The sequence below is a fragment of the Eretmochelys imbricata genome, chromosome 13 (assembly GCF_965152235.1).
Source record: "Eretmochelys imbricata isolate rEreImb1 chromosome 13, rEreImb1.hap1, whole genome shotgun sequence".
NCBI lineage: Eukaryota > Metazoa > Chordata > Testudines > Cheloniidae > Eretmochelys > Eretmochelys imbricata.
Genome location: NC_135584.1, coordinates 24,081,818 through 24,103,745, shown reverse-complemented (window position 1 = coordinate 24,103,745; position 21,928 = coordinate 24,081,818). Strand labels below are relative to the sequence as shown.

The following is a 21,928-nucleotide window of genomic DNA, read 5'->3' as shown; positions in this document are numbered from 1 at the left end:
TGGCTAAGTTACAGAGTTGGATCAGTTTAATATTGGACACGTCCAGTGGGTTGCTATCCTGCTGTTGGGTAGGGATGGATTTAATCTAATAAGACTTTTTTTTCTCTATGATCATCAAAAGAATATTAAGGACCAGGTTTAAACTGACAAAAGCAAAAGCAAAGTTCAGGTGGACACTTGGGGCTAAAGGTAGGAGGAGAAAAGAGCAGAAACGCTCGCCCAGCTGTCTCCACCATTCCCCAAATCTACAAAACCCCACATTTGCAGGCACAGATGGGACAATTGCAAACCTAACTACCCATTTACATGCTCCATTAGTGGAACTGTGCATAGAAATGTTCTTCCTCCCAAGGCAAAAGGTGAAGGAACATATTGGTGGGTGAACCAAGGGAGTGCCATTTAAAGTGGGAGGGCCACATGGGAAAGGGTCTTGCCCCCAAAGGCTCTGATATGGGGGGTGCCAGCTCTTGCCCTCGGGGTTGGTTGGGTGCTGACTCCATGGGTTGGGAGGCCCCATCCCCGAGAAGGGGTCAGGTGTTGCCTCACAGGGGGTTGGATAGCAAGCCCGCCCTGTACTCGCCCTGCAGCAGCTCCTGTCCTCTGGAGCTGGCCTGTCTTCTCTCTCTGGCCTGTCAGCTGTTGCTTCAGTGTGCAGGTGAGGCCCTTCCCCAACAATGCCTTGCCCTGTCCCACCCCTTCCTGTTGCTGCCAGATCACCTGCCTCCATCTGGGCTGTGGCAGGCCAAAAAATGTTGGGCCAGGGCCCTGGGGGGCCCCCTGGCTTCACAGTCTATGGGTTGGAAGCTTTTGTGTCCTCTTCGGCAAATCAAGTCCCCTACCTTTCATTTTGAACATACACTGTTGTGCAGGGCTGACCCAAACAAGCTGGGTGGCTACCTACCATAGAGTATTAGTAGCCGCTCCTTTTTGTGTTAGGCAAAAGAGGGGAAAAATGTCTTTGGGGGCATGAGAGAGTGGGTACAAAAGACTGAAGCTCTCAAATTTCAGACATGCAATGTTTTGAAACCTATTAGTTATTGGAAAGGTGGCAACGTAATCCTATTTGTGCTGCTTCAAAATAGCATGATTTAGTACAGGCCTCTACAGGTGTCTTTAAGTATTAACTTCTACTACGCCAATTTTTGAAAGGAGGATTTTTTTTCTCATCCATGTTATCTGAGCCAGAACCATAAATTACCTATTTTAGCATGGGTACTCAACTACACAGGACACAAATTACGTCTGTATCAACCAGCCAGGATGCCTCAACATCCTGAACTTGGCGAAAAAGAGTGTTGAGAGATTATGAACCCTTACTGATAATTATTTCTGATGGTTCTGAAAAAATCCAGCTCAATATTTACATGGAACTGTGCCAAAGAATAGGTATTGGCTAAACTTGCAATGATGTCAGACAAGTCGAGGACTCAGTGATTGTAAGTGATAAAAATCTTTAAGAACGCTCTTTGCAAAATTAATCACAGTGCATTCTCTATAGCCACTTCTACAGATGAATGATTCTGCAGTTTTAATTGTTTTTTTCAAAATACCCAAAAGTGATGAGACCATATTACAGACTCAATTATTACCATATTTCATTTGCTGGCCAGAAATAGGTTTTAAGATTCACAACTGAGGGGAAAGCACTAAAAACTGGTAAATTTCCAATATTTGTATATTATCCATTAGGGTTGTCAAGCAATTAAAAAATTAATCGTGATTAATCACACGATTTAAAAAACTGATCATGATTAATCGCACGGTTAAATAATAACAGAATACCATTTATTTAAATATTTGTGGATGTCTTCTATATTTTCAAATATATTGATTTCAATTATAATACAGAATACAAAATATACTTTATAGTTTACAGTTATTTTTTATTACAAGTTTTGCACTGTAAACAAACAAAAGAAACTGTATTTTCCAATTCACCTAATACATATCCTGTAGTGCAATCTCTTTACCATGAAAGTTTAACTTACAAATGTAGAATTATGTACCAAAAAAACTGCATTCAAAAATAAAACAATGTAAAATTTAGAGACTGCAAGTCCACTCAGTCCTATTTCTTGTTCAGCCAATCACTCAAACAAACAAATTTATTTACATTTACAGGAGATAATGCTGCCCGCTTCTTATTTACAATGTCACCTGAATGTGAGAACAGGCGTTCTCATGGCAATGTTGTAGCCTTCATGCTTCAACCATCATTCCAGGGGACATGCGTCCATGCTGATGACGGGTTCTGCTCAATAACAATCCAAAGCAAATGCGGACGAATGCATGTTCATTTTCATCATCTGAGTCAGATGCCACGAGCACAAAGTTGATTTTCTTTTTTGGTTGTTCGGGTTCTGTAATTTCCGCATTGGAGTGTTGCTCTTTTAAGACTTCTGAAAGCGTGCTCCACCCCTCATCCCTCTCAGATTTTGGGAGGCACTTCATATTCTTAAATCTTGGGTCAAGTGCTGTAGCTATGTTTAGAAATCTTACATTGATACCTTCTTTACATTTTGTCAGACATACAGTGAATGTGTTCTTAAAATGAACATGTGCTGGGTCATCATCCGAGACTGCTATAACATGAACTGTATGGCAGAATGCCGGTAAAACAGAGTAGGGGACATACAATTCTCCTCCGAGGAGTTCAGTCACAAACTTAAATAACACATTATTTTTTCACGAGTGTCATCAGCATGGAAACATGTCCTCTGGAATGATGGCTGAAGCATGAAGGGGCATACAAATATTTAGCATATCTGGCACTTGAATACCTTTCAATGCCAGTGTACAAAAGTGCAAATGCCTGTTCTCACTTTCTGGTGACATTGTAAATAAGAAGAGGGTAGCATTATCTCCTGTAAATGTAAACAAACTTGTTTGTCTTAGCGATTGGCCGAACAAGAATTAGGACTGGGTGGACTTGTAGATTCTAAAATTTTACATTGTTTTGTTTTTGAGTGCAGTTATGTAAAAAAAAATCTACATTTGTAAGTTTCACTTTCACAACAAAGAGAATGCACTACGATACTAGTATGAGGTGAATTGAAAAATGCTATTTCTTTTGTTTATCATTTTTACAGTGCAAATATTTGTCATAAAAATATACACTTTTATTTCAACTACAACATAGAATACAATATATATTTAACGTAGAAAAACATCCGTAATATTTAATAAATTTCAATTGGTATTCTATTGTTTAACAGTGTGATTAAAACTGCAATTAATTACAAATAATTTTTTAAATCATGATTAATTTTTGAGTTAATCATGTGAGTTAACTGCAATTGACAGCCCTACTATCCATCTTACTAAGATGGCTATCACCAAGATATCCTCTCCTTGCCTGATTTACGAAGATGCTCAGCTCCATCAGGACCCTTTGACTTCAGTGTAAGATAGAGGTAGTCATCTTCTTTGAGAAATCTGGTCATACACTCAAGTGAATATTAGTATTGGAGAAGCACCGCATTGCCAGCTTTGGAGTCTGAAGTCCTCTATTTATTGCAGGTATATTGCAGACAGTGGTAATGCAGGCAAATATGACCTGACCTGGAGAGACCACAGTTGTGGGTGAAAGAGTAATTCTCTCTCCAGCCTGTTCAGTCTGAGACTGCAAAAAAGAGTGTCAAACATAGACTTTTTGTTGTTGTTGGTAATGTGGTCACTTGTTCTGTAAGAACTAGAGGGAGACCACTAAAACATTCCACTAAGGTTATTGAAGAATTATCAGACAGTTTCAGTGGCTGGTTGGTACCCAAACTGGACCCTATTCAAACTAATAGGCCAAAGGTCAAAGATTTTAAATGACATTCCTAACACAAAACTTGAAAACGAATTTAAGAACAAGAGTTTTTGGACATGCTATGGTTTCATCTGCAACCATTGCTTCTGAAAAGTGTTTGCTTATCATGCTTTGCATCTATATAGAGCTTTCCATCTAAATGGCTCAGCACGGTTTACTAATATCAACTAACTAAAGTTTACTGCACACTTATGAGGAATGGAATGAGGAAAAGAGAGCAAAACCCAGACCTCCTTAGTCCTAACTCTTTTCCTTCACTTCAAGATCAGCCTTTCCCCAATAACAATTTAGTGCAGTAAAAACTGTTTCACTCTCAGAGGTCTACTTGGGGATTTGATCTCAATATCCCAACATGAGCAAGAATTATTCCACTAGACCAAACAGCCATTCCCCTTATCCATCATGCGATATAATTATTTAAACATCTCTTGTAAATTCTTCCAAGTAGATTTAGAGTTGGAGGGAATCCTCTCCACCTGTCTGACATTTAACTTGGGGCAGTCACAAAAGAAATCTCAGATTGGAGTGTCAGACCTCTTTCTAGAAGCACTCCTGCCATTAACTGTACCCTTTTCATTTCTAATACTTACATCTTGTGCCCATGGAAATAGATCCTTTTAAGTATCTACAGCTCTCAAAAAGGGAGGTATCCATTGCAAGCAAGTTAAACTTACTGAATCCATTAACATCTTGACAGCTGGAAGAAAAAGCTTCTTCGTTGTGAACTGCACTGAGTTTGGTGGTGTTCTTGTCTGAAGTAGCAACGGGACCCATCTCTCTCTGAGTGCTGCTTTGAGTCTCCTTCTGCTTCTTCGCTAGTTTCCTTTAAGGTGTTTTGAAGAGGGGAGAAATCATGGTCAGTTTCTTTCATTAACATCAAAGCAAAAGAGAAAAAAATATCCTTTTTAACTTTTCTTCTTGGACTGACATACAGGACTCATTGCAAAGGGCAAGAAAGTGAAAGATTCAGCTTTAAAATAGCTGAAGGGAGTGTGATAAATGCACAGACCTAAGCCTTTGAAACTACATACAACACATCCCATAGTAAACATTAGCAAAGGAGAGACTGATCTTACTCAAACCAACAATATAGTTACAAGGGCAATCTAATACCACCTCTGGAACTGATGTCAGTCTTTCAAGGAAGAACAAAAGGCATCAAAATGGGGCAATGGTTTGTGCAGTTCCATATGGGGACAGGGGGTTGCCAGAATCCATATTAGGTGGGCACCTAAATCCAGTCTGGAATTTCCCTTTGACTGTCCCCACTGAAAAGTGGGACTTAACATGAAGTCCACATTAGTGCTCGAAAGGCAGAGGAGGAGTTTCTTTGTGCAGGTAGAATAGTGAGGAAAGGAACCTGAACTGGACTTAAGTACCCACCTGAAATGGGCTCAGGACAAGACAGACATTAAATAATGTGACCTGTGAGAGGTAGAAAACATTTTAAAAATCACTGTCTCCAGCTACGTCTATGGTACCATAGTGTCTGTATCTTTTCTAAGACCAAGGAGATGACCAAGCTACTGGCATAAAGTGAACAAGCGCCAGCTCTGAACACTCAGTGACAAACCCATAAGAATATAAGAATGGCCCTACTGGATCAGACCAAAGGTCCATCTAGCTCAGTATACTGTCTTCCGACAATGGCCAATGCCAGGTGCCCCAGAGGCAATGAACAGAACAGGTCATCATCTAGTGATCCATCCCCTGTCGCTCATTCCCAGCTTCTGGCAAACAGAGGCTACGGACACCATTCCTGCCCATCCTGGCTAATAGCCACTGATGGACCGATCCTCCATGAATTTATCTAGTTCTTTTTTGAATCCTGTTATGATCTTGGCCTTCACAACATCCTCTGGCAAGGAGTTCCACAGGTTGACTGTGCGTTGTGTGAAGAAATACTTCCTTTTATTTGTTTTTAAACCTGCTGCCTATTAATTTCATTTGGTGACCCCTAGTTCTTGTGATATGAGAAGGAGTAAACAACACTTCCTTATCTACTTTCTCCACACCAGTCATGATTTTATAGACCTCAATCATATCTCCCCTTAGCCATCTATTTTCCAAGCTGAAAAGTCCCAGTCTTATTAATCTCCCCTCATATGGAAGCCGTTCCATATCCCTAATAATTTTTGTTGCCCTTTTCTGAACCTTTTCCAATTCCAATATATCTTTTTTGAGATGGGGCAACCACATCTGCACACGGTATTCAAGATGTGGGCATTCATTTGACTCCTAGAACCATATCTTCTGCTACATGTTTCAATTAGCTGTGTTTATTTCACAGGGAATAAAGTTTGAGTGGCATTTACTGCACTAAGAGATCACAGATGCTCAAGACTCTCACGTGAGTCTATGCTGTGCTGACCAGTTAATAAACTCATGTGCAGGGAGAGGATGGGAGTGACACTAAAACCTAGATCTGTGAAACTATAACCCTCAAGACATCTATGCAGCCCAATCCAGGATAGCTTCATTTATGTGAAAAACGTCAATGCAAACTTTTGAATACATTTTGGATTGTGAAATTCATGCCAGCTCCTTGGATTTTTTTTGTAATTATTCATGTGGTGTACAATCAAAACAACAAACCATTGGCAATGTTGGTTGTAGTGAAAAACTTCAATCTGACCCCGGTAACTCTTTCAATACAATAAAATAATCAAGATGTGGGGGGTTTTATTTACAGATTTTTTTCCCCAGTTGAGGTCTAGTTTTAGACAAAGAGCATCGCTCCCTCTTAGCGAGAAAAAAATATATTTTTCATTCTTTAAATGTGTACATCACATAATCATTTGTTTCACTTTTGCTCAATCATAGACTAATGCAATTTAGTATGTTCTTAGATTACACAAGGGAAAACTGTGTCTGTCTTCCTCCAGTGGTTGGACCACATCAAAGACTTTGCTACTATGGCTACAAGCTAATACTTCCTCCTTTAGCTCAGGCAGTAGAGAATCAGCCTTTTACATTTAGAGGTCCTGGGTTCAAACTTTAATGATATGCCTGGTTGGGTCATCTGCACAGTGGCAAAGCACTTACTGCAATAAAGCCTCACAGCACCTGTGTGATGCATAGATCTTCATTTTATAGACGTGAGAAACTGAGGCACAGAGGTTGCATGACTTGCCCAACATCACTCAACAAGCCTGTGGCAGAACCAGAACAACCCAGGTTGCCTATCTTCCCCGCTCTATCAAACTCTTTCAATAAAGTCTCTCACTTACAGTAAGCACTCTACAGTAACTTGAAAAATAGTAATACAGTGCTCTGTTATGAGGAAGCTCATATCTTGATAATTAATGAAATTAAAAGCTGGGCCTATTGTGATATAGGTCAATGCTAACACACAGCTGGATTTACTAATTGTAGTATGTGGGCATGTGAACCCTCTGTTTTTATTTACCATGTTACCCTATACTCTGCTATACCCTATCTGTAGCAACATTAACCTTATGATTTATTAACCCTAGTATGGAGTTATGTTAATCCTTTGGATTTGCTAATTATAATGTGTGGCTATGAGAGTTGTTTGGCAACAGGAACTATGATTTCTCAGTGGGAAACACTAATCCCAAATACATAAGTCTTTAATAACAAGCACTCTGGACTACTGGGGTGAACCATTACCGATTCCCATTATTGAAGCTTAAAAATGGTGAGTCAACAAGGGCAAGAATTCCTTATTAATTCCAGATTAAATTATTCCTGGCAATAATTGCCTAGAAGTCCCACTGCTAGATGTCTTTTGAGACAGGCCAATAAGCTACAAAGAGTTGGAACTGGCAAACTTGTTTTCCTTTTCAGTGAATGAACAATAGTGTTTCTGAATGGTCTGTGCAGAAAGGAAACTAGGGTCCCCAAGGAATGCTGATGGAAGCCCTATGTAAAGCAATTCTACATTGTCGTGTAGGAGACACAGAAGGCCCTAAAACAATGGCTTGAGCAGTTGAAAGAAAAGGATGGTATATGTTTAGTGTTCCCAACCTAGCTTAAGTCACAGAAGCAGAACAAGGAAATGGCAGCCTCTCCTCGTAGGAAGCCCATTGCATATTACATCATATTGCGGGGTATTGCTCTTACAAGGGGATCATAGCCTCCCCCCCCAATCAAGAGCACAAAATTCACAGAACAAATGAAGAGAGGGGAAGGAGAGAGAGATGTTCTCTTTTGAGGATTTTGGAGCTAAGCTTTCGAGGGGCTCCTTGTTGCCACCTCCCCTTCTTTCTCAGTTGTGTGTCTGGACAGAATAGCAGCTCGGGAATAGACCTAGTCAGTCCTCACTATCACTGCAATTAGAACAAGAGAATCATATAGGGTTAGAGGGGCCCACAAGGGTCACCTAGTCTAACCATCTGCCAAGATGCAGGATTTGTTGTGTCTAAAGCATCCAAGACAGATGGCTACCCAACCTCCTTTTGAAAACCTCCAGTGAAAGAGCTTCCATGACTTCCTGAGGCAATTTGTTCCATTGTCCTACTGTTCTTACAGTTAGGAAGTTTTTCGTGAGATTTAATCTAAATTTGCTCTGCTGTAGCTTGAACCCATTGCCTCTTGTCCTGCCCTCTGTGGCAAGAGAAAACAATTTTTCTCCTTTTTTTATGGCAGCCTTTCAAGTATTTGAGGACTACTGTCATGTCCCCCATTAATCTCCTCTTTTCCAAATTAAAGATACCCTGTTCCTTCAGCCTTTGCTCATAGACCTGGCATTGCATCCCTCTGATCATCTTTGTCGCTCACCTCTGGATCCTTTACAGTTTTTCTACATTCTTTTTATACGTTGGTGACCAAAATTGGACACAGTTCTCTGGCTGAGGACTACCCAGAGCCTCCCGTGACTTACACGCTATGCCTCTATGAATGCATCCCAAAATTGCATTTGCTTTTTTTGCAACAGCATCGCATTGTTGACTCATGTGGAGGATGTGATCCACCACAACTCCAAGATCCTTCTCAGGAGTGCTGCCGCCAAGCCAGTTATCTCCCATTCTGTATTTGTTCATTTGGTTTGCCTTCCCGAAGTGTAGCACCTTACATTTGTCTCTGTTGGATTTCATTTTATTGTCTATAGCCCAGTTCTCCAATTTCTCAAGCTCCTTTTGAGTGTTAGCTCTATCCTCCAAAGTCAATGAATACAAGAATTACAAAACATCAAATGATTTTAGCACATGCTAAAGTGTGAGGGATGTAACTTAACTAACAGCGGGGTAGTGATTTATCTGCCAATATGTCAAGATGTCTTTGCAACTGTAAAAGTGTTTATCTGAAAATGCTCTGATTCTAAATACAGAGCTCTTGAAATGATCTCCCTGAACCACTGACAGGTCCTATCAGTGAGAAAGCGCCTGCTCTCCTCACTGACCAGCTTCCCATCTGCGCAACCGCTGGAACATCCAGATGAAATTCCATCAGCGCATTAGTGTCAATCATGGTTGGACCGCGGGCTGTTGAGAATGTGTAACCAGCATCAAACTGCACAGTCTGTCACTAGGCATTGAGAAGAAGCTTTTTGTCTCATGCATTATGCAGTTGAAAAAGGAAAAAAAAAATAACTGGACAGATACTTGGAGGAAAAGACTGATACAATCAACATGTGATGAAGTGATTGAAATGTCAAAGTGTCAATAAGGAGGAATTAATGGCTGCTTTACTTTTAAGTGCAAGGAAAATGTGCCAAGAAGAAAACAAAAATCCACAGAGGCAGTTTATCAGGCTGCTCTTTCAGGTTCAGGAGAGAGGATTTGTTTAAAAAATATGGGACAAAACTTGTGCGTGGGCACTCTACATGGTGGGGAGGTGAGACAGGAATAACACTCAAAGGTGGAACAACCAGGCAGAATGAAATTATCTGCCCTGAACAAAATGGATGGACACTGGGGATGGTCCAATTTGGTATAACAGTTATAGTATATATAACATGGTTATATATAACGGTATAACATGGTTATAGTAAACCGAGAACCTCCCTGTTAGTCTTGATCCAGACTCAAACTGAACTTTGAAATTTGAAAAGTGGGGTTAGTTTGGTTTCACCATCGTTTTGAGCTTCTAGTGGAGATTAGAAGTGTAAATGCTGAAATACCACAGGAAAATTTTTGTCACAGGATTTCCAGCTTAAAAGACAGATCATGGAAGAAGGGGTACACTCTGCTTATTACCATGAGTAACCCCACTGAAGTCAAGCACCATGCCCAGTGATCAGTGTTTGTGAGATCAAATCCCAATTTTGCAGAGCTTTTTGAGGAGGCATGCCCTCACCCTCGTAAGGAGGAAGCTAATGAGCTCTTTTGGGCTCAGCTAACACACACCAGACAGAACTGCAGGGCTTGTTCTGCCTGGAGGAAAGAAGCTTTAAAAAAGAGAGCCTGCCGCAAGACAACTGTTTGCAAGGTGGATGAGATGGATCAATGAAGAGAGAGTCAGTCATGGACTTTGTTGTCCCAGAGACTGCCGAACCAGGCACAGAATGGAGGTTAAAAAATAGGGGTGGTGGAGGTCTAAAGATGGACTCCAACCCTGATCAGGACCCTAAAAGGCCTACAGACAAGACAGGCCCCAAAGGGGTGACCAAGAGAATGCCCAGGAGTCTGAGTGCCTTCTTTTTCCTTTGATCCTCCCTGACCTCGAGGAGGCAAAATAATTTGTTTTGTTTTGTTTGAAGAGACTCAGATATACCCTGAGCAGGGGTAGGACTTTGCAAGAATCAGAGAAGGGAAGCAACCCAAAAGGTGGTCTCAAGGGGTCACCACCTACTACAAGCCTCAAACTCTTCTCTAAGTTTTTGCTGCAATTTTGCATGGAGGATTATTTATGCACCTTAAAGGTGGAGTCTTCATATAAGAACAGAACTTTCACATGTAGATAGATGCCTCGTTTACATGATTTGCACTCAACATCTAACTACTCAATCTGTGCACGTAAATCCAGGACACTCAACCCTCTCGCCACCGGAAAAAAAAACACGTTCTAAAAAACAAATTGCCTCCCAAATGCCTAAGTGCAAAACATTGGATATTAGAAATGTAAAAGTCCCGATGTCTAATAGAGAACACATCAACAGGTCACATAATGTGAATTAAACATAGATATGTGTGTGCACTACAATATAAGCAGGACATACATCATTTATTGCAGTACTTACACAAATGCAGTTATTAAATTATAAATATTTACAAAAAATAATATTACGGTATTGACCCAGGGCCTAAATCGAGTCTAGAACTCTATTGTATAAGGTGCTGTACAAACAGAATAGAGATAATACTTGCCCTAGAGCATATATAGAAGTTGTTCTTGTACATGCAGTATTCTTCCATTATGCACTTTTGGGGGCCCCACATTACTCAAAGCTCACTTAGTCCTTACTCAGGCAAAACTCTCACTTGCTCATAAGTTCCCCAGAGAAGGGACTGTCATTATTGTGTGTTTGCACAGAGTCCGCACAGCATAGTGCTTACCACAGTGGGCCTCAACCCCAATGCTGGCTTCAGGTGCTACCACAATATAAATGTGAAATAATACTACTGGGCATTTTCCTGAGTAAAGACCGCATAAAAACTGCAGGCCCAATTCTGCCACCTTTACTCTTACAATAAAGTGTTACTCAACTACTCAACATGAGGAAGGGCGGCAGAATGTAGCCCTAAGTCAGAACAATCTCAGGGTTTAGCTCTTTTTAAAAAATATATTCATTAGTCATTTGCAAATGCTGCATCAGATTCTTGCCCAAATTTCCTAGTGACTTCTTTAGTCACTGGGCTCCCTGAAAGTATTTACAAACAGAACGGCATCCACTTTATAAAACAGTCAAGTGCATGAGCAACATTGGAAAGAACAAAATGCTGGTGTAAAACCAACATCCCACAATAAATAAATAATAAATAAAATAGGGCACCTGTTGACTGGGAAAACATTTTATTTACCCTCATTAGGATGGCATAATCATGACCCCAGTCTTCCTGCAACTAATGGGAAATCGGTTTACTCTCTGAAGACTCTGATCCTGCAGTTTGGCCTGTGCAGGCAGATCCCTGAATCCATGGAGATACATGCGTGTGGGAGCATGTGTTATAGACAAATACATGCAAAAATGCAATTGCTGTTTTAATTCTTTCCACATGCCCCACAGAAGTTGGAAATAAATTCAGCACATAAACACTGCTATTTTCAAAATTGTTGGTAAAAATTTATCCTAACACCTTCAGTGGAATCACGACTTTAAATAAACCCCCACACTCCTAGCTCAATTACTGCAACTATTACCCTACATATCAAATTACAATGGGAGTTTAAAGGGCTCAGCCCCCAGCAGAAGGTGCTCAGCACTTTTTCTGAACCAGAAGTAAATGAAAGCTACTTATCTGCTGCTGAATTTCTCTTTAACTGCAGAAAACAACAAAGTACGCTATCTGGGTGATATTATCACATGCATGCATCTATCACAAGAAATACTTCCCATCAAGTCTGACATCACTGCCCATCAAATTTCACCCTGCAGCTCTTACCTAGGTAACACACTACATACAATCACTGGAAAGGAGACACAACAAAATCAACACCTTTATTCTTTTCACTAGTTTGGGTATAAATAAAACCTTTATGAATGTTTGTGCAATGAAAACTACTGAATGATGAATAAATGATTAAAGCAAGTGCCTGGTATTAAATGCAAAACTGACATTAATGCAATATTAAGACTGTTTAGCTAAAACGGTAGAAAGTAAAGAAATGAAAAATGTAGGGCTTCTACTGCAATGTTAACTAAGCCACATGACACCCCTCAGGTATGTTATGGTATATATTCAAAAACAAACAGCACAACAGTACATTATATATTTAACAAGACCAGAAAAAATACTACATATATGCAGTGTGACAGAGCTAGCAATGCTATAAGAAACTTGAGACAACTTCTTCTAATTTATACGAATATAAATCCAGAGTAACTCCTTTGAAATATTGCCTGGATCATGTGGGTAGCAATGATGTATTCAGTGGTTCAATCATCAAGGGGCAGGGGTTCACAACCCTTTATCTTTCCCTTCCCCTATCATATTAATACTACTTTCCATTCGTAGAGCACAATGTGTCCAATGACCTCAAAGCATCTGCAATAACTAACTATTTGACAGAAGGGAAAATTGAGATACAGAGAAATTAAGTGAATCTTCCAAGATCACCCAGAGTAGCAGAATGTAGAACAGACCTCGGTCTCCTGCTTTGAGACCTCTGTTTAACCACTAGCTTAGGTGGCCTCCCCTTCAGAACAATACAGTATCCCACTCAACTTTTTCTGTCTGATCTTTCAATGAGGTGTTGCCATACAAAAATCCCAATTTACCACAGGGTGCCCATTTGAGCACCGAGTCAGCACTCAACAGATAACGAGTAATAATGTTCAGATGCATAAAGAGGACACCTAAAAAATGTGTCGTTTCTGATTCTCCTTATTGTTACTCTTTCCCCCCAGCTCACTACGACCCTATTCCATGACATGTAAAGCTCCTTCTGCAAAGGAATGAGTACCTGCAACTATCATTAGCTTCAATGGGAATTGAGAAGGTATTTGGCCATCTTGCAGAATCAGGTGCTTTAGCTGTTTGCAATAAGATCTGTTAGAATCCAAGGCCAGAGACTGGACTTTATTGCAACACTTATGTCCCAATTCTGCAAAAGTTCACAGTAAGTTGCAGTTATTCAGTGACTTCAGTGAGACTATACTGGTGAGGAAGTACTACCCAGCATGAGGTTGGCTGTGGATTTGGGCCCTTAACGAAAGGAAACTTCAGGCAAGTAGCTGAGGAAGGGTTAAAACAACGATTTAAAAGAAAAAGAAAAGAATTATTCCAAGAGGTGAATTTGAGAAATGGAAACCACAAATAATGTATGTTTCAGAAGCCCAGTCAATGCAGTTGTGTTTAAGGATCTGTCAGCAGATTTATTTGAAAACCTGTTTTTCAGGAGTGATAACTCATCCAGTTCACATTTGCTTCAGGTTTAAAACTTGGCACACAAGGTCTTGACTAGGAACCAGTTTCATTTTTAAAAAATTATGGCTGTTGTTTGTTTGTTTTCTCTAAACTTGAAAATAAACTATTTTCTTTGTAAGCTGTCCAAGAGGTAAAATAGTCAGCCAAATTAAGTGCAGTCCTTTCAGGCAGTCCTTGTCCACCTGGAGCCCATACCTATTCCTCCGAAGACTTGCTTTCATGCTTCTGGATAATTTGCCAAAAAGAAAAATTAAAATGTACCGTAACAATTTTATTCACTTTAAAAAGGAGCTATGGATTTCCATGAGAAATGTGCATGTTTGTGGCACCAAGATATTCTGCAGAATTTTACTGGAAGAAAGAAGATCCCCAGGGCTGTAAACTCTGGTTTACTGGAGTCTGGAAAGTGCTATCAGTACAACAGCTTCTATATCCAGGGAAGTGAGTTTAGGGATTATCCAGTAGCGGGGCTACCCTTTTTTTCAAATTCACAAAACAAGACCATTATTTGGAAACCGCACAACTCACTAGAGCTGTGCAGGATATTGGCAATGAAACCCCACAACAGGTGAAACTGGGTCAGTTTGGGATCCGGATACGAAATTCATACTAAATTTGTCAAAACGTGTTGTGATTTGTATGAGGCTGAGCTCAGTATTGAGCAAAACTTGGTTGATTTTTGATCCTATTCTGTACCCATGCAAAGCTCACCCTTTCATGTGGCTTTAACTTGAAATCTGAAACCAGGTAAAACTTAACTGTATGAGCCTTGAGGCACAGAAAGACTCTCCTTTTTCCTTTTTCTATAAAGTATCCTCCATGCCCTTTGCACTGTTCAAATAATGATGGTGACTAACAACAACAAGACCTTGTTTTGGCCAAGTTTCATTTTGAACCAAAAGTGAAATTCAGGGGGGTTGAAGCCCCCCAAAAGGAGGCTATACACAGCTGTCTATGCTGACTTGATAGTCTATGATGCTTCAAGACATTCCTACTGTTCTCAGATTTGAGCTGTGGATGAGAAAAGCCTAACTTCTCTCCCCACTTCCTGTGTGCCACACTGTCAACCATACATTAATATGTGAGGTTTAATCCTCAGATGTCATCAAGCTCTGGTTAGTGGAGCTGAAAATTGGGGGTGGAGGTGCAAGGACTAAGCCACCTTTGCAGCTTCCTGATGCCTGTTTCTGCCTTTGCTGCAAGTTAGGGCAACCTTGAAGTTGCTCTAAATTGTGCCAGCTACCATGGGCCCAAGGGGCTATTCCAGAAGCTGTTCTTGAAACGTCCCCTGTTTCTGAAAACACCCCTGACATGTCCCTTTTTCAGAGATTATGAAAGGATGGCAAAGGGATTGTGTTGTCACCCCCACGCTGTTCCTGTGGTGAAGTAATCTTCCATTGGCTGTTTAAACCAACATTATGGATCAGCCATGAAAACAGTCATAGGAGAGCCCAGAGTTAGGCCCACAGATTTCTGAATATGTAAAACTCAATTTATGAAATGGACAAATTTCTGTCATATGTAGTCTGGAGTAAGAGGGTACAGTTTTCATAGAAGACCATGGGCCAAATTCATAGACTGTTGATCATAAATTGGGTATAAATAGGTGAAAGCAGCAAAATAAGGCAACCTGAGCTTTTCTGACATTCCAAAGGTGTGTTAAGTGAGTAACTTACCTGGTGAGGAGGAGGGGCTGTAGCAAGGACTAAAACTAGCTGGAAGTTGTAAGATAAAGCAGCCTCCATCCCATTTAATTTATGTCCATAATTCTCAGTGCTTTGGATCAAATTCTATTCTCAGTTACACCTGTGTGCATCTGAATTAGCTCTAAAATCTATGTTGTTACTCTGGATTTACACCTAAATATCCAAGAGCAGAATATAGCCCTTGGGGGGTCAAATTCAGCTCATCTATCAAAGAGACTAACTGTCCCTGAAGTCAAAGAAGGTAAATAGTTTGTGTAAGTGAGACTCCTTTGGCATACGCAATAACTGCCACACAGGCATGCCCTGGATGTGTGGTACCTGTGCATGAACCATTTTCACTAGCATTAACAACTGACTTCAATGTGTACTGTAGTTGCTGGGGCTGGGCAGCAAGTTTGGATTAAAACTCTGAACCATGTAAACATCAAATGGTCTCGATTGAAACCCAGCATGTTACAGGTCTGGCTTAAGATTGGAATATTTTCTGGGTTAAAGCCTGGCCCTGGTACCCTAAATCAGAAATGTATACAAAGACCAGGGTAGGCCAGGTGGGAAATTGATTATATTTTAAAGTAGTTTGTGCCCAAGACAAAGCAAATCCAACCAATAGTTCTTAGATGTGAATTTCCAAGAATCTGGATACAGAGGACTGAACTATCAAAAGGGAGACAATGTAGATCTTCTCCACTTGCACTCCTGCATTTGGAGAGTTGTAATTGTACACTGACACTTCTGTGAATACTTACTTGTTCTGAAGAGACGTGTGTGGGTACAATGCGTGAAACAATGAAAAAAATAGTATGAAAATGAAGAAATAAAAATGCAGGCAGTTTGCAGAATAAAGATCAGTGAAATGGTAAAAAAAAAAGCAACTGATAAAGGAGAAAACCACATACAACACCCCACCCCCTCAGTACCACTATAATGAGCATGCTCAAGAAAAGTCATCTCCAGCTAGGTACTTACAAGTAATAGGAGTAGGAATATGCATTTCTTCTAAACATTGATGGGCAGTCAGATGAAGAAAATGTCCAAAAGAGGGGAAGAAGAAAAAAAAACCATAATTAGACTTATATGAGATCTTCTTTATTTGAAATGTACATAGTATTTCAGTGCCATCACTCAAACTGAGTTACTTGCTTCTTTTCCCAAGTTTTTCCTGAGAAACAGCATGGCCCACTGGATAGCATGTTGGATTTGGGGTTAGGAGATTTGGACTCTGTTCCCAGTTCTGCCCCTGACTTGCTATGTCCCCTTGGACAACTCAGTTCACCTTTCTGTAACTCAATTTCCCCATCTGAAAAATGTGGATGAAGATACTTACCTCTCTCTGTAAAGTACTTTTAGATCTTTGGATGAAAGCCATTTTATAAAAGCTAAATATTATTATATGAAACAGAATGGGATGATGAGTAAATATCGTGCATCTTTTGAATATCTACATGTCTGAATAAACAAAACATTGAATAATCAAGTCTCATGAAACTCTAAATTGTTTGATTCAGGTAGCACAAAAGGATGGTGGGTAGATGGTTGCTCATTCATGTTCTATGTCACTAATTAACCATGGATAATTGTTAAGGATTTCCTATTACGAATTCTCTGTGACAGGCTACAGAAGACTTTGATACATTGTATCACAAGGAAATATGTTATGGCAAACATGTATAGCATAGCACAAGGGGTTTTCCCCACTGAAGAAGCAGAGAGCTTCTTATCATAGGTTACGCCACAAGATATGGCACAATGTGCTGCAACACAAAGTACTGTACTGCATCTTGACAAACACAAAACGTTGATCATCACAGGTGACAAGCTGAGTCACGACAGAAAAGGAATGATGAAAGAACACAAACTTCAACTTACTATACAACTTTACCTTTGCTGTTTCGGCCACTACAAATACTGGGACAGGTTTCCAAATGTAGACATGTGACATTAAAGTACAATTGTATGTTTAATCTGCACATACAATTGCCATGACTTCACATGGAAACCTAGTAGCTGGGCATATACATGGTTAATTAGTCGAATTTGCATACACAATTACCCATTTTGTGTATGCAGTCACAGTAATTGGTGCTCAGAGATTGTGCATACCACCACACATGCATCTGGTATTTGTCATAAATATAAAGGGAAGGGTAAACCCCTTTAAAATCCCTCCTGGCCAGGGGAAAATTCCTCTCACCTGTAAAGGGTTAAGAAGCTAAAGGTAACCTCGCTGGCACCTAACCAAAATGACCAATGAGGAGACAAGATACTTTCAAAAGCTGGGAGGAGGGAGAGAAACAAAGGGTCTGTGGGTCTGTCTATATGCTGCTTTTGTTGGGGATAGACCAGCAATGGAGTCTTAGAACTTTTAGTAAGTAATCTAGCTAGGTATGTGTTAGATTATGATTTCTTTAAAAGGCTGAGAAAAGAATTGTGCTGAATAGAATAACTATTTCTGTCTGTGTATCTTTTTTGTAACTTAAGGTTTTGCCTAGAGGGATTCTCTATGTTTTGAATCTAATTACCCTGTAAGGTATCTACCATCCTGATTTTACAGAGGGGATTTCTTTACTTCTATTTACTCCTATTTCTATTAAAAGTCTCCTTGTAAGAAAACTGAATGCTTTTTCATTGTTCTCAGATCCAAGGGTTTGGGTCTGTGGTCACCTATGCAAATTGGTGAGGCTTTTTATCCAACATTTCCCAGGAAAGGGGGGGTGCAAGTGTTGGGAGGATTGTTCATTGTTCTTAAGATCCAAGGGTCTGGGTCTGTAGTCACCTAGGCAAATTGGTGAGACTTTTTACCCAACCTTGTCCAGGAAGTGGGGTGCAAGGTTTTGGAAAGTATTTGGGGGGAAAGACGTTTCCAAACAGCTCTTCCCCAGTAACCAGTATTTGTCTGGTGATGGTAGCGGCCAATCCAAGTACAAAGGGTGGAATATTTTGTACCTTGGGGAAGTTTTGACCTAAGCTGGTAAAGATAAGCTTAGGAGGTTTTCATGCAGGTCCCCACATCTGTACCCTAGCGTTCAGAGTGGGGGAGGAACCTTGACAGTATTCCTTTTCTTGTTGCAAATATGACCTGCTTCATTTTCTCACTCATGTACAATTTGCTGCCTACAAAGAGATTTCCTCAGGGGAAGTACAGCTGATTACAGATGTGCAAAATGATTACATTGAAACTACATGTTTTGCCTCATAACAGGTCTTGTTAAAAACTTGAAATGCAGGCCAAAATCCCAAAGTTTTCCAAAGCTTTTGAGTGACTCTAGAATGCATAGCTAAGCGCATCTGGCCTCATTTATGGTTTCATAATGAAATCACATGAAATTCAGGGTTCCACGTGATTTTGACAATAAATCAAATTAAATGTAGCCATTTTCACTGAGTTTCATTATGAGATTCTGAGTTTACTTGAACCTAACATCAGAGAGAAACTTGAGAGACACAAACATGATTTGTTGGGGAAAAGTCAGCATGGCTATTGTAAAGGGAAGTCATGCCTCACCAAGCTATTAGAATTCTTTGAGGTTGTTGACTAGGTGTTATAGTGTACTTGGATTTTTAGAAAGCCTTTGAGAAGATCCCTTAGCAAGGGCTCTTGAAGAAACTAAGACGACATGGGATAACAGGGAAGGTCCTGTTTAAAAGATACAGTGAAGTAGGAAACTTTGCAGATGATACAAAATTATTCAAGATAGTTAAATCCAAAGCTAACTAAGGAGAGTTACAGGAGATCTCACAAAAGTAGGTGACTGGACAACAAAATGTCAGATGAAATTCAAGATTGATAAGTGCAAAATAATGCACACTGGAAAAAATAATCCCAACTACACATATATAATGAAGGGATCTAAATTAGTTGTTACCACACAAGAAAGAGTTCTTGGAGTCACTGTGGATAGTTCTCTGAAAACTTCAGCTCAGTGGGAAGCAGAAGTCAAAAATGCTACCAGAATGTTAGGAACTATTAGGAAAGGGAAGAAAATAGGACTGAAAATATCACAATAACACTACATTAATCCATGGTGTGCCCTCACCTTGAATACTGTGTCCTGTTCTGGTTGCCCCAACTCTAGGACCGTACCAATTTCATGGCTGTGAAAAATGTGTCACAGACCATGAAATAAGCCCTTCCCTATGAAATCTGATCTCCCCCATGGGCTGGGAGTGCCCCAGTCAGGGGGCTCCTAGCTGAAAGTCCCAGCTGAGCTGGGGAGGGAGAGGACTTGTCCTTCCGCTGCACCCTCGCTCTCACTCTTAGCAAGAGATCAGACCCACCTCACAGTGCCTCTTCCGGCTGCAGAAAACTCCAGCCCCCAAGGTTTCTGTAGCTGGAGGATATTTGTGGAGGTGGGTCTGATATCCCCCTGCTCCTGGGAGTGTCCCAGCTAGGGAGGCCCCTGCTGGGCTGGGAAAGGACAGGACTTGTCCTTCCCTTCGATGGCAGCTGGTCAGGGGTGGTGAGATCAGACCCACTTCCGGGTACATTTTGGGTTGGGACCCCCATGGTTAGAACACTGTAAAATTTCAGATGTAAACAGCTGAAATGTGAAATTGGCCAATTTTAAAACCCTCTGTCTGTGAAATTGACCAAAATGCACCATTAATTTGGTAGGGCCCTACCCATCTCTGAAAGGATATAGTGAACTGGAAAAAGTTCAGAGGAGGGCAACAAAGATAATCAAGGGTATGGAACGGCTAAAAAAAGGAGTAAAAAGATTAGGGTTGTTCAGTTTAGAAGAGAGATGACAAAAGGTGATATGTTAGAAGTCTATAAAATCATGAATAATGTGGAAAAAGTGAATAAAGAAGGTTTATTTACCCTTTACCACATTGCAAAACCCAGGTGTTACCCAATGAAATGAATAGGCAACAGGTTTAATACAAACAAGAGGAAATACTTTTTCACATAATGCACAACTAACCTGTGGAACTCATTGCCATGAGATGTTGTAATGGCTAAAAGTATAACTGGGTTCAAGAAAGAACTATTTAAGTTCATGGAGGATAGGTTCACCAAGTTGGTCAGGGATGCAACCCCTGCTCAGGGCAACTCCAAACCTCTGACTGCCAGAAGCCAGGAGGGAAGACAGGGATGGATCACTCCATAATTTCCCTGTTCTGTAAACTCCCCTTGAAGCTCTGGGCTACTGTCAGAGACAGGATACTGGGCAAGATGGATCATTAGAGTCTGACCCAGTATGGACATTATGTCCTTATGAGAAGGGATTTGGGAAGTGAGAGCCCATGTAGACGAAAGCCAAAAGCAATATTCCAAAAAGTGAAGTGCAAGTACTACAATTAGAATCATAGAATATCAGTGTTGGAAGGGACCTCAGGAGATCATCAAGTACAACCCCCTGCTCAAAGCAGGACCAATCCCCAACTAAATCATCCCAGCCAGGGCTTTATCAAGCCTGACCTTAAAAACCGCTAGGGAAGGAGATTCCACCACATCCCTTGGTAACCCGTTCCAGTGCTTCACCACCCTCCTAGTGAAAAGGTTTTTCCTAAAATCCAACCTAAACCTCCCCCACTGCAACTTGAGACCATTACTCCTTGTTCTGTCATCTGCTACCATTGAGAACAGTATAGATCCATCCTCTTTGGATTCTCATAGTGTTGCTAACTCTAGTGATTTTAATTGTGACTCTCACCATATTTTATGTTTTTCTTGAAGTCCCAGCTTCTGAAGTTGTGTGATTTCATGAGAATTTCATCTTTCATTAAAAAAAAAAAAAGTTTCCAGCCCTCAAGGTTGCAGGGAGAACCGGAAGGCAAATTTTTTTTTTAAAAGGCTCATTAGTTTTAAGTCAACCTAATATTTTTTGAGGGCCTGATTCATTATTTTGCATGCCTGGGGCTGGCTATGTTACACACAGCTCTAGGACTCCCAAACTCTCTTTTCTTTTAATATCACCATAGTGAATCTCGAAAAGCCAAGGTCTAGGAAAGGTGGAGAATAACTTAAAGTTCCCAAAGATTACCAAAAAAAAAAAAAAAAAGCGCTGGAATCCAAGGAGGTGCCTTTCATTTTTATTCATGTGCAGAAGATTCTCCATTTGTAATTTGCTCAGTCTCTTCTTCTTACCTACCGAGGATGTAACCAGAATAATTTTCTGTAAAGCCCAATCTAATGCAGTCAAGGATTCCTTTTAAACATCCAATATAGCTGATCTGTTAACTACATAAATCCAGTCATTGAAATAATGGTGACTAACTCGAATGGGGTTTTGGGGCTCTTTGCAATACTAAATCCCTGCTTCCTACTGCAGAACATCTGGCTCCAGAGATGGAAGTGGTAGGAGTCAGGTCAGACGTCTAGTTATGCTGTTTGACTGGCCTAACCATTTGATAGTGAAAGTCAGACAGCTGAAACTGAGCATATACCTTTCTCTGTGTTTCTTTGGGACTAGATA

General features: G+C 40.4%; 1 protein-coding gene across 1 annotated transcript in view; it reads right to left on the bottom strand.

Annotated features, from left to right (window-relative positions):
• Positions 1-21,928, bottom strand: part of PTPRT (protein tyrosine phosphatase receptor type T) — a 725,977-nt gene that overhangs the window by 67,326 nt on the left and 636,723 nt on the right. Inside the window, exons 15-16 of the mRNA XM_077831843.1 lie at positions 16,479-16,508; positions 4,489-4,637 (exon numbers count right to left, since the gene is read on the bottom strand). Of these exons, the coding sequence (XP_077687969.1) occupies positions 4,489-4,637; positions 16,479-16,508 (179 nt within the window). The remainder of the gene's footprint in view (positions 1-4,488; positions 4,638-16,478; positions 16,509-21,928) is intronic.